We start from the raw sequence: 12,532 nt of genomic DNA, 5'->3' as shown, positions 1-12,532 counted from the left end.
TTTTTCTGGGAGATGTTCCTGTCTCTGAAAGACTTTGGTTCAGCTTCTGTTGTTTAAATGCGCTGCAGGCTGCAAAGACACGTTTAACACATTTCACTGGTCTTCGTGCTGAACGTAGAGGATAGAAACACAGTATTGCAGTAGCATTGATCCCACACCAGCGTGGTATCAATGCTATGGATATGTGGATCGATCCGCTTGCTCTAACCAGCATGATGTTTCATAAACACTTAGACATACTCTGTTTCAGCTCTGTCATGTTTACTGAGCAGAGTGCATGATGGGATACAGCACTCAGGTGGCCGTGAGATTTGAAACTGGACAGACTACAGAGATACTGGTGGAGGCTCTGCAGTCACTGGGAGATCCAGCTGTTTATCTGATCCAGTCATATGGTGATAACATGTTTGCTTTAAAGATAAAGCTTTCGTCCTGCAGCTACGTCCCACATCTAGACTGGACTGCTGCACTTCTCTCTGGTTGGGCCTTCAACACCCGTCTCTCCATCGCTTCCAGTCAGTCCACAGTGCTGCTGCAGGTGCTAAAACACCACTGCAGTTTGGCTGATTTATGTTTAAGATTTGTTTTTATGTTTGTAAATGTTATTTTGTCTTTGCTTCAAATACATCACAGTTGCTCTTTGGTCCCATAGCTGGCGTGCTGCACTGGATCACACTGTACGAACTGTTACTCAGATACTTTAAAGAAATAAGACAACATTTTAAAAACACTTTTTGTCAGAGACTTAATAATTTTTGACTGTAAGCTGAACACTGAATACAGTCTACGGCAAACATCTACAAACTGAGTAAAGCCAGTGTCGCAGTGGAACTACATTAAATACATCACACTTCAGTAAAGTCGTAGTGTTTAGAAGATAAACTACAATTTCAGTTTGGATGAATCTGGGTTTGTTATTGCTGATGACATCAGCTGCTCTGTGATTTACAAGTACAAACAAATATGTAGTCAGCATCATCATAACTAACACATGTATGTATGAACCTGTAGTATTTGTACACAGTGTATGTAGTGTGTCAGTATAATTATATACTAACCTGTGGTATTTGTAGTACTTGTACTGTTACTGTCATTTCCTCGGGGATTACTAAATATTCTGATTACAGTTCTCGGGTGTTTCTAATAAACTGGCCGTGCGTGATGACGTCTTCTCAGTCGATCAGCTGCTGGTTATGGTACACGTGAGTGACGTCACGGTCACGTTCCCCCTCACGGTCTGGTCTATGATGTCACGGTCTGTCAATCCCGCAGAGGGCGGGGTCTCCTTGCGCCGCGATTGGCGAGCCGGGCGGTGACGTCAGCGGGCGCTGAAGGGGAGGGGTTTATCCCGGAGAGCGAGTGTCCGCGCGCTCCGTCAGCCGCATCCTCGTCATCAGGGACTTGGAGAACCTCCATCATCACCTCGTCTTTCATCACCTCCATCACCTCCGCCAGCTCCATCATGTCCGGCTCTAAGGAGGACGACCGGAAGGGCTCGAGTGAGTGGCGGGATTTCTTCTGGAACCCGAGGACGCACGAGCTGCTGGGCCGGACCGCCGCCAGCTGGGGTCAGTACCATGGTATCCGTGCGCGTCTCCGCGAATCGGTTTGTGTGTTCACGGTATCTGTGAACGCGCACAGCTGATTATTGATTACTGATCGATCACACGGATCGATCGTGCTAACGGTCCGTTTATCAGCCACACGCTGATCATTGATTGAGCAGAGGGCAGCCGGTTAATCGATAACTAAAGCTGTGGTTTCCAAACTGTGGGGCGGGACCCTCGGGGCAGACAGGATGTTTTAGCTCTGAACTGATGTATTGATTATAATCAATGAGTATTGGAGCTTCGTTAGCAGAGGGCTTACCTGTGAACACCTGCTGAGGACGGCACTAACACACCTGAGCTCCTGATGTCAGCAGGGTGCTCCCACCTGTCCAGGTGTACCTGCCTGTCACAGGTGGGTTGCTACAGTCGTCCTGTTGTCTGCTCCTGGGCTCACTCACAGCAGAGATCACACACAGAGTGCTTTATTTTCTGACATTGTTTAAGATGAGACCGTTCATATGTTTATAGCACCACAGAACTCTGCACCTCGCCTCCTTCGTCTCTCCACACGTGGGGAGGAGGTGCTGTGAATCTCATTGTACATGCTTACACTGCCTGAGCATCTGCTTACCTGGATGCATCCAGGTGATCGTCCCAGGCTGTTTCTGATTGGATGAAAGCTCTGTTGGTCTGCACCTCGGCTTAAATCTGGTTTGTCTCAGACTGAGTCAGCTGCACCTGAAGAGGTGTGTTTGAGGTCAGGAACAGCTGTTTCCAGCTGTTTCCAGGTGTGTCTGTGAGCTCAGAGCTCCATCCTCAGGTGATCTGTTCCACGGTCCAATCAGCTCGCTGTGTCACAGGTGGACTCAGAGATCAATACAGTCACAGACTTCAGTTACTGATAGTCGATGTGATCAAACATCAGGAGGAACGTCTGTCTGATTCTGTTACAATGAAGGCTGATAACTGATCACAGCTGATCAATAACCCTGATCAGCTCTGATCGGCTGACTCTCATGACGACCAATACTGAAGCAGTGATGTTGGCAGCCTCTCTCTCTCTGAGTGAGAGTGATGCTTGCTCGCCCTCTGACAGCCATGCCCTGTATGAAGGTCATTCTTTAATGTGTGTGTGTGTTCAGAGTACCATCCAATCAAACTCGTCTGCTTAATCCAGATTAAGACACACTCACTCTCTCACACACACACGGGCAGATATGTTAGTGTGCTCCTGAGGACTCTTAAAGGGACAGTACAACATGTCACTGACTCAGATGGAGGTTGTAGTCACTCTACTGGTCACATGACCATAGGGGGTGGAGACAAAACATCCAGAATCAGGCAGTTAGACCACAGTGAGGTCGCGTTTTTTCAGGAGGGAGCTCAGGAGACGTTCTTGTTAAAATGATCTTCAGCTGGTCCTTGAGGGGGTACCAGTGTTATAGAAGGTTCTAGATTATTCTGAAGGGGAACAAGCTGTGTTTGGACAGAGCTGATGGAGTTCCTGTGGAAGGTCTGTAGGAAGGACGGAGGGGTGGTAGAGCTCTGGGTGGAACCAGTCACCTCAGCTTTATTCACACAGTACCAGTTCACAGCAGTGACAGTGTTTCTCTGAGCTCCTGTCAGAGGTCAGAGGTCACAGTGAAGAAACACGTCTGCAAGACGTGCACACAGCTCTGCTGTCACTTCAACATAAATGAAGACAGAAAACTAAACAGCAGTGACGTTTGCAGGGTTACTGAAGTTGGGCTAGCCGGTAGATAAAACTTCCCTTCATGTCTAACATTTTCGACATGAAGGGAAGTTTAGAAATCGGCCTGTAATGTGAAAGAGCGTTGGGGTCAGAGTGGCTTTTCTTCATAACTGGTTGCACAACTGCGTGTTTGAAGACAAGGAAGAGTTCATCAAAAGTAAGATACAGGGTCCAATAGTAATCAGAGCTTCCTTAATAATGCGGGAAGGAAGAATGTCATGCAGCGTACTGCAGCTTCTCAAACGATCAATAATTTCTTTTAAAGTTGAAAAGGATACGGGCTCAAACTGTTGAAAAGCCATAGAGCATTCAGACTCCCGGCAGATATGGCGCCCTTAGTGCTGAGATCTTATCTATAAAGTAATTTCAGAACCTTTCACAGAGAGCTGGGGAGCATCCCTCTGAGCAGCAGAGCAGGGATTAGAAGATTTTAAATATTAGTAATAATTTCTGACAGAAATTAAGCTTTTGCAGTTTGGACAGTCTTCTGATATTTTGATCGGCAGTTATGCAGGATGTCCAGGGACACCTGGAGTTTGTCTTTTTTACATCTCCTCTCAGCTCGGCGACATTCCCGCCAGAGAGCGCGAGTGGATTCATTCAGCCATGGTTGGTAATTGGCCTTCAGCGTTAAGTCCTTAATGGAGCCACAATGTCTGAAATCGAGGAGCATGTTGAAATAAAGGAGTTAGCAAGTTCATCAACCGATATAGCTGTATTACAGTAGATATCATAAAAAGTAGAGTTAGTAACGGCCGCGGAGAAGCTGGTGATCCGTACATCCGTAATGCACACGTCCAGACTGGATGACAATACCAGATCAAGCGTGTGGCCTTTAACTGGCACTAGAAGGCATGAGCACATCACCCCTGTCCTCGCTAACTTACACTGGCTTCCCGTCAAATATCGCATTGGTTTCAGAATCCTTCTGCTCACTTGTAAAATTCTAACTAACGTGGCCCCTAGCTACCTAACTGATCTGCTTGATCTGTACAACCCAAGGCGAGCACTAAGATCCTCCAGCCAACTGCTCCTAATGCAACCAAGGTCTCGTTTAACAACCAGAGGTGACCGTGCTTTTGCCATTGCTGCTCCTGGACTCTGGAATAATCTCCCAGTCAAAATCCATACATCGGAATCAATTCAATCCTTCAAATCACGCTTGAAACCACACTTGTTTAAATTAGCTTTGAATTTCACTCGGTCTGCACTACACCAACTAAATGCAATTTTAAGTATCATTGTACTATTTGTTTCTTGTTCTGGCCGCATTGCGGTTTTATTGTGAAGCACTTTGATGTACACTAGTCGTTTAAATGTGCTGTAGAAATACATTTTGACTTGACTATATAATGATGTGCTTTTGATCGCTAGCGACACAGCTATGTTAGCATAACACAGTGAAGCTGGAGGATGAACGCTAACCTTTTTCCACTCAATAACAGTTAGAATGAGGGCTCTCGATGGTTAGAGACAAATGCAATCGCATGGCAGGATGCTGTAAACGGACCAAACTTCAGTCAGGAGAACAACTGAGATAATCCATCCACAATACGAGGTTAGTCATTAATATACTGCAACAACATGGGAATAGAGCAGCTGTGAGAGAATTCAACATTAATGAATCAATGGTACAGAAGTGCAGGAAGCGCAGTTTTTGGCTTTCCTCATGTTCCGAAACGTGAACATAATTTGCAGATGATATTGCTTGCAGCCGCTGCAATGCTTTCAATCAAAACAGGTGCAGCTAGATGACACCATCAACATGCTATATCGTGGTAGAGCGGTATAGTCAAAATCTACTGTTGGAAAGTTGAAAGGCTGTCCCAACTTTTCTGTTTTGGAGGCAGTGAACGCAGCGTACAGTCGAGTTTTAATAGCTCTGCACTGGCTGCAGTGGTTTCTTTCAGAGTCACGTTTATCGGTGTGTGTGCAAACACATACAAGGAATTTGGTTCCGGTCGATGGTGTCTCTGAAGCACCACAGTGTAAAACACAACAACATGTAAACGGCACCAACAAAATAATAATTCTATACACATAAAAAACAGGATTACGGAAATGAATACCACAGAGTGTATAATGTACAATTATATCTAGCAATGTGAAGCAGTGTGACAGGTCAACTGTTTAGGAGGGAGACACCATACCAGACTATGATGGACAGACTCAATGACTGCAGTGTATTTACAAGCTTCCCTCTTCCGCTTTTTCATGGGTGGCACCTTGTACTTTTCACTCTCCTTTTCCCCCCTACCTCACGCTCACACACACATAATTCTGTCATAAACGGTAGTAACCAGACCAAAAAGCAGCATTTCTGTGCTTTTTTTCCTGAGCTGTGATACACTTTGAATTCTAGCCAATCATTTTACGTTTCGAGGATAGTAGGCGGGTCCAGGTACGTACGTTCTTTTAGAGCAGAGCTACAGATTAAAAATGCCCAAGGCGAAGCGGTCAAAGTCTGGCTGTACTTCACAGCAAAAGATGCAAACTCAGCAGCCTGCAACAAGTGCTTTAAGCTGATACTGTGACACTGTCAAAGGAGGTAACACCTCAAATCTGATGAAACACCTGGCGACACATAGCGTTTTTTTTAAAAGCCCAGAAATGCGCCGTATTTGATAGCTTGCTGCGAGACCTCACACCGAGCACATCTACTGCGGGTGTGGTGCCTGTTATCAGCCTGTTACCGGACCCGGAGCAACATCCCCCAAGAACCCGAAGAGGAGAGTCCTGGCCCCTAGCCCTGCCAGTGTAGCAGAAATGATGAGGATGATGATGCAGCAGCCGTTCTTCTCTGCGTGAGTAGCTTAATGTTGTTCTCGTGTAATTTACGTTGAGTAGGCTAACCACATTATTACATTAATGCATGTAAGGTGAACAAGCAAACATCATCATAGCTACATGCGGCTGTCTTCTTGTTTGATGGCAGATGCTCCCTTCACCCTGGACAAAAAGGCTAAAATGACCAAAGAAAAAGAGGGAAACAGTTAAACATGAGAGGTTTTTGGACAAAGTTTGTGTTCTCCATTCTTTAAGCACCGGTTTGAGCACCGTTTGAGCACCGGCACCGTTTCAAAAGTACCGGTTTGGTACTGGTATCGGATAAAACCTAAACGATACCCATCCCTAGCCATGAGGCTACATTCTTTAGCGCTATGCCTGTAAAACTCTGCTCATATTGCATCCATATTAAATCATTTTTTGAATAATTTTAAAAATGTTTCTTCACGTCAATATGTGAGCCGCAAGTGGGGATGACATGGACTGCAGGTGACCTGCAGGCCACAAGTTTGAGACCCCTGGCCTAAGGAAAGCATGTATAATGTAAACAGAATTGGTCCTAGCACTGAACCCTGTGGAACACCATAGTTGACCTTGTGTCTACAAGTCACTAGGGCTGGGCGACATGACCCAAAATTCATATCTCGATATTTTTTAGCTGGATGGCGATATAAGATATATATCTCGATATTTTTTTTAAAGCCATAAGTTAATAACAAAAAGAGAGTTCTTAGTCGCACTGTGTCCCAGATGTCACACGGGCACTTTTATTTACATACAGCGTAGATGTACATGAAGAAATTACTCAAAAATAAATTATCAGCATTTATTAAATAATCATGGTCCATAAATAAAAGAAAATGTTGTTTTTGTGTATAACAAAAAGCTCACAATTGTGCAGTCAAAATGTAAACTAATAGACGCTGAGCATAATAACAAAGACAGATTTCACAGCTGCACCACATCTCTGAACAGGTGCCATTTGTGGTCCTTATACACACACAGTACGTATCACTCCGCGAGGCTCCTCCCCGGTAGCCGTAATCCTCCGACATCAAGCGGTGCAGCTCCGTAGCTTAGCAAAGTCATATTAGAACATTTTTGACAGATTGCTGAGCGCTGTGTTCCACATAAAATCGGTTCGCGGTCAGTAAGAACAACCAGAATTCATACATAAGGCGCACTGTCGATTTTTGAGAAAATGAAAGGATTTTAGGCCGTGCAGCTCCTCTGGGCTGCATGTCGTTAGCGCGGTTAGCTCGCTAACACGTTGACGCCGTCCAGCCCCACGCACGGGGCGATCCGCGGTAACTCGCTAACGGAGATTTTCCGCTTTCATCTTGTCATTGCCTGCAGGTGAAGCTATGGGGGAGGCGGAGTTGTGTTCAGTGAAGGAGAGGCGAGGCCGAGTAACGTTGCGTAGAGACAAAAGTGGACGAAAGAGAGGCAAACCTGCGGCTCCACAAGTATAATTATAACGTAACATAGACTATATCGATATAAACGATATTGTCACATCTTATATCTCGTATGAAAATATATCGATATTTTTAAAAAACTCGATATATCGCCCAGCCCTACAAGTCACCAATTTATCCAGACAAATATAACACGGACAGCACTGCCTTAAATCTAACAAGGTAGTACAGAGCTCTTAATGAAACATTAGAAAGCTTATCAGACCAAAATAACTGCACAACCTGGCTCAAAGGATGTGGCAAGGAAGAGAGAGACCACACAAAGGCTTAATATGCTATAAGATATTTTAATGGAACAAAGTAAAGAAACCTAAAAACAGATTAAGTGGTGCGACATCCATGGCTGAATGCACCATGTCAGGATAAGTTCTCGATCACCCAGGGAAGCATAAGGAGCGAAGAAGGAGACCTGGATGTTCAGTCAGAGTTTCTTTATAACACACTGGGGACTGGCCTACTGGTGTGCTGCATCTGAAACTGGGTCAGCTCCACCAACTAGACACCTGAAAGAGACAGGCGACAGGAAAGCAAGGCTAGCCCACTGGCTGTCGCAGTGAACAGGTAAAACCTCTGTTGGAGTCGCATTCAGGTAGCTGTACAGGGCGTTGACGATGACAACAGTGGGTAGATTATATCCTTAAACTCAGCTCTGCACTTTCAGAAAGTCATTTACTGTGATGAAATCAGTGATGGGGGACATACAGGACAGTGAGGACCTGTTTGTTCTCCACCAGTTCTCTGCCACTATATCAGAGTTCTAGACTAACTTTTTGCCAGGGTTGCACCAGTGCGCCGAAATTTTTCAACCGCATCGCTTAACACCGCAGTTTTACATTTGCACTTTTTAGGGGGGGGGGGGAATTGAAGTCCATACAGACAATATTGATTTGTAAATTATTAACTAACAAACTTGTGCTTAAAGTGCTTTGTCAATATTGTAGAAAATGTTAAACTTAATCATCACATCGCCTTCTCTGACGACCTGTTTGCTGCTGTCTGCTGCTGAAAGGCAGTGGGGAGAGGGGACACTTGGGCAGTGCATTTATTGCAGCATATAATGTGTTTCTGGATACACTGTGCTTTTTCAGCATTCAGAGATTGATGGCACCGTGTCAGAGCTGGCTATGAATTTCAGACGGATCAGGCCTTAACAAAAAAGTTATCAATCCTTCTTTTCATCTTTTCTTATTACCCACAGCTACATCCACTCCTCTCGTGCCCAGGCTGCTCACTAGGGCTGGGTATCATCACTGATTTCTATAATCCATTCGATTCCGGTTTTCAAAGTCCCGGTTTGATTCAACTTAGCCTCAGACAGTCAGAAATATTATAATTCTGATCATTTATCAGCACTGATACATGTGAGACTTCATCAGCATTGTGAACATCACAGCAGATGCCTTTGTGTGAAAGTAACTGAGAATAAAACACAGGAAAACATGAAGGAGATTTTCCTGGTCTGGCTTTTTATAGCAGATAACCTTAAAAATATTCTACAATGTTCTGCAATTTTGCACAATTTTAAGAAGTTTAAATTTCTTCAGTATTGAACAGCAGAAATTAGGCTTTCTTGGCCGAGGTCATTTAAGTGAAAAAAGAAAAAGACAGCAGCCACAGCGCTGTGAACAACGGTAGACTGGTGGGTAATAAGCGAATGAATGATGCTGAAAACAGATTTGAGACGGGAAATTGTTCCTGAAGTACACACAGAGAGCTGTGCAGGAAGTGTGATTTTTATCATGGTGGAAGCAAAACAGCAAAAGAGAGGGAATTCATGACGACATTGATCAAATGTGAAGCGCAGTTTGCTGCTTCTTTTGCTGCTGGCTCGGTGGATTTTGGTTGGAGAGACAAAACCTCTGCAGCTCAGAATCAGCGCAAAAAGACGTAAACACAGCGCGGACCGGACGCATCAGAACCGCTAAGCTCCGACAGCGTGTCCGTCTACGGGCCGTCGGGTGAGAAAGCCGAGAAAGACAAAGTTGATTCTGATGCGTCCACTCTGTGTTCACGTCTTTGTGTGGAATCCATTAATGAATCGATATCGCTTTATTCAAGCTACTCACCTCTCTCTTCCACCTGCACTTTCAACTGGACCACGGCCAATCAGAGAGGTCCCGCCCCTGACTATCTCTGATTGGTCTAGTCCACGATAGGGGCATAATGTGTGTCTGTTGTTGACCACACGGAGAGTTGCAGAGATTCTTTTTTTTGTTACCCGAACAGTTGGTCGCACAGGTGCAACCAAATGTTTATTTTAGTCGCACCACTGAAAAATTTGGTCGCATTTGCGACTAAATTGGTCGCACTCTAGAGCCCTGCACTCTAGCATCAGGGTCACCTGCAAGTGTTCCCAGGTGTGGATGAGGACGTTTCGTCTGATGAGGAAATGAAGTGAGCGTGTGATTCTCTCACCTCTGTCTTCTCTTAGTGGTTGGATGATGGCGGCGAGCTTTAGTCTGCCATAGATATTGTCATGTGACCATCAGAGCCCCTCTGAGGTCAGCTGGAATCAGACGATGGATGAAGAGGAACAGAGGCTGAGCAGATTACAGTACCTCCCCCTCCCCCTCACACCGATGACCTACTTCAGTATGAATCGAGGGGTGGGGGAGGGGCTAAGCACAAGAGGATTATAAAGATGACATTAGAGGAGGGAACGGGGGACGGGCATGCTGTGCTCTGAGTAACCATCACCTCCCTCCACAGGGCTGATCCTGCTCTTCTACCTGATCTTCTACCTGTGTCTGGCGGGCATGTTCGCCTTCACCATGTATATCCTGCTGCTCACACTCGACGACTACAAGCCCACCTGGCAGGACCGGCTGGCCACTCCAGGTGAGGACACACCCACAACAGAGAGGGGCGCGGTTTATCAACAGAGGCTCATGAGGCTCAGCTGTGATTGATTAGCGCTGACCTGCTTCCTGTTTCAGGGATGATGATTCGCCCAAAGGGAAACCAGCTGGAGATCACCTTCTCCACCTCAGACACCGAGAGCTGGGACGGCTTCATCCACAATCTCAACTCCTTCCTGTCCCGTAAGAGCCCCGCCTCTTTAACCACTTATCAATATAACTGAAAGGTTACCTGCCCGATTACCTGTCACACCTGTGTCTGTACCTGTGTGTCTGCAGCGTACAACGACAGCTATCAGGTTCAGACCAACGATGAATGCACACCTGACGAGTACTTCATCCAAGAGGACAGCGGAGAGGTACGCCTGTCTGACCTACACCTGTCTGTTTGACCCACACCTGTCTGCCTCACCTACACCTGTCTGCCTCACCTACACCTGTCTGACCTGCTCTCTCTGCAGGTGAGGAACAATCCCAAACGTTCCTGTCAGTTCAATCGGACGATGTTGGAGGAGTGTTCGGGGGTTTTGGATCGTTTCTATGGTTACGACAAAGGACAGCCCTGCATCCTCATCAAACTGAACCGGGTATGACCTCTGACCCCCATGTTAAGCCCAGTTACACTCTAGTGTTACTGCAATGAAAATGATTTTGCCAGAGGAGGAAGTGCTTCCTGTCTGTAGGTTTCAGAAAGCAGCCAATCAAAAGAGACTTTTAACCTCAAACCCTCCAATGACATTCTCACGAGCTGTTCTTCTACCTGCTGCAGGTGATCGGGATGTTACCGGGGAAGGAAAGACAGTCTCCTTATGTCACCTGTGCAGCAAAGGTCTGTAAACCTGTCTGTCTGTAAACCTGTCTGTCTGTCTGTGAACCTGTCTTCATCTCACCTGTGTCGTCTCCATCCTCAGAGGTACAGAGTGGGTGAAAATGAGTGGGTAAGACCAGCAGACGAGGAAGTAGATCATGATAGAGTCCCTTAGTGCCTCCATCACAGAATCACAGCAGAGTTACGTGTTAGTAACCTCCAGTTACAGGTTATTGAAGCGTATTGACGACCAATCAGAAGTATTGATCAGTGTGTTTGTGTGCAGAGGGAGGACAGCGACAAGATCGGACCTCTGGCTTATTATCCTCCTAATGGGACCTTCAACCTCATGTACTACCCGTACTACGGCAAGAAGGCCCAGGTACTCGCTCAGTATTCACTCAGTGCACACTCATGTACATGCTCAGTACACACAGAGTACTGTACTAATACTGACATGCGATGTGTTTACTGTCTCAGGTGAACTACACTCAGCCTCTAGTGGCCGTGAAGTTCCTGAACGCCTCTCTGAACACAGACATCAACGTGGAGTGTAAAGTGACCTCCAACACGCTCGCCGCCGGCAGTGACAGGGACAAGTTCGCCGGACGCGTCTCCTTCAAACTCCGAATCAACGACAAATAGACACACACACTGACACAGACACACACGCACACACAAACACACACAAACACGTGAAAGCTGCACTCATCCAGATGTTTCCACTTCCTGTCACAGCCTCACACTGACCAGCTGTATTTTATATTTCCATGTTGTGTTCACTGACCATGATGACGATGCGTTCACTGACCAGGGTCATGATGCGTTTACTGACCATAATCATGATGCATTCAGTGACCATGATGATGACGATGCGTTCACTGACCAGGGTCATGATGCATTCACTGACCAGGGTCATGATGCGTTTACTGACCATAATCATGATGCATTCACTGACCATGATGACGATGCGTTCACTGACCAGGGTCATGATGCGTTCACTGACCAGGGTCATGATGCGTTTACTGACCATAATCATGATGCGTTCACTGACCAGGGTCATGATGCGTTTACTGACCATAATCATGATGCATTCACTGACCAGGGTCATGATGCGTTTACTGACCATAATCATGATGCATTCACTGACCATGATGACGATGCGTTCACTGACCAGGGTCATGATGCGTTTACTGACCATAATCATGATGCATTCACTGACCATGATCGCGATGCGTTCACTGACTGTTTAAAGTGTCTGTTTCTCAGTGGATTCCCTGGTAGTTGTAAACACACAG

The 12,532-nt window shown here is 45.9% G+C and overlaps 1 protein-coding gene across 2 annotated transcripts; it reads left to right on the top strand.

Moving 5' to 3' along the window:
* Positions 1-1,092: 1,092 nt before the first annotated feature.
* LOC113018315 (sodium/potassium-transporting ATPase subunit beta-2-like) lies at positions 1,093-12,238 on the top strand. 2 transcript variants are annotated; one of them, XM_026161372.1, is made up of 9 exons: positions 1,093-1,568; positions 10,278-10,406; positions 10,505-10,609; positions 10,706-10,785; positions 10,888-11,013; positions 11,196-11,255; positions 11,338-11,364; positions 11,521-11,616; positions 11,715-12,238. In XM_026161372.1, the coding sequence occupies exons 1-9, from the start codon at positions 1,463-1,465 to the stop codon at positions 11,877-11,879; spliced, it is 894 nt and encodes a 297-aa protein (XP_026017157.1). In that variant the 5' UTR covers positions 1,093-1,462; the 3' UTR covers positions 11,880-12,238. The 2 variants fall into 2 exon arrangements, with proteins under 2 accessions (XP_026017157.1, XP_026017158.1); XM_026161373.1 differs by lacking the exon at positions 11,338-11,364 and having other exon boundaries at positions 1,267-1,568; positions 11,715-12,237.
* The last annotated feature ends 294 nt before the right edge of the window (positions 12,239-12,532 follow it).

This window comes from Astatotilapia calliptera, unplaced genomic scaffold, assembly GCF_900246225.1.
Source record: "Astatotilapia calliptera unplaced genomic scaffold, fAstCal1.2 U_scaffold_6, whole genome shotgun sequence".
In the NCBI taxonomy this organism is placed as follows: Eukaryota; Metazoa; Chordata; class Actinopteri; order Cichliformes; family Cichlidae; genus Astatotilapia; species Astatotilapia calliptera.
The sequence above is the reverse complement of the archived record's forward strand: the minus strand, read 5'-3'. Positions and strand labels throughout refer to the sequence as shown.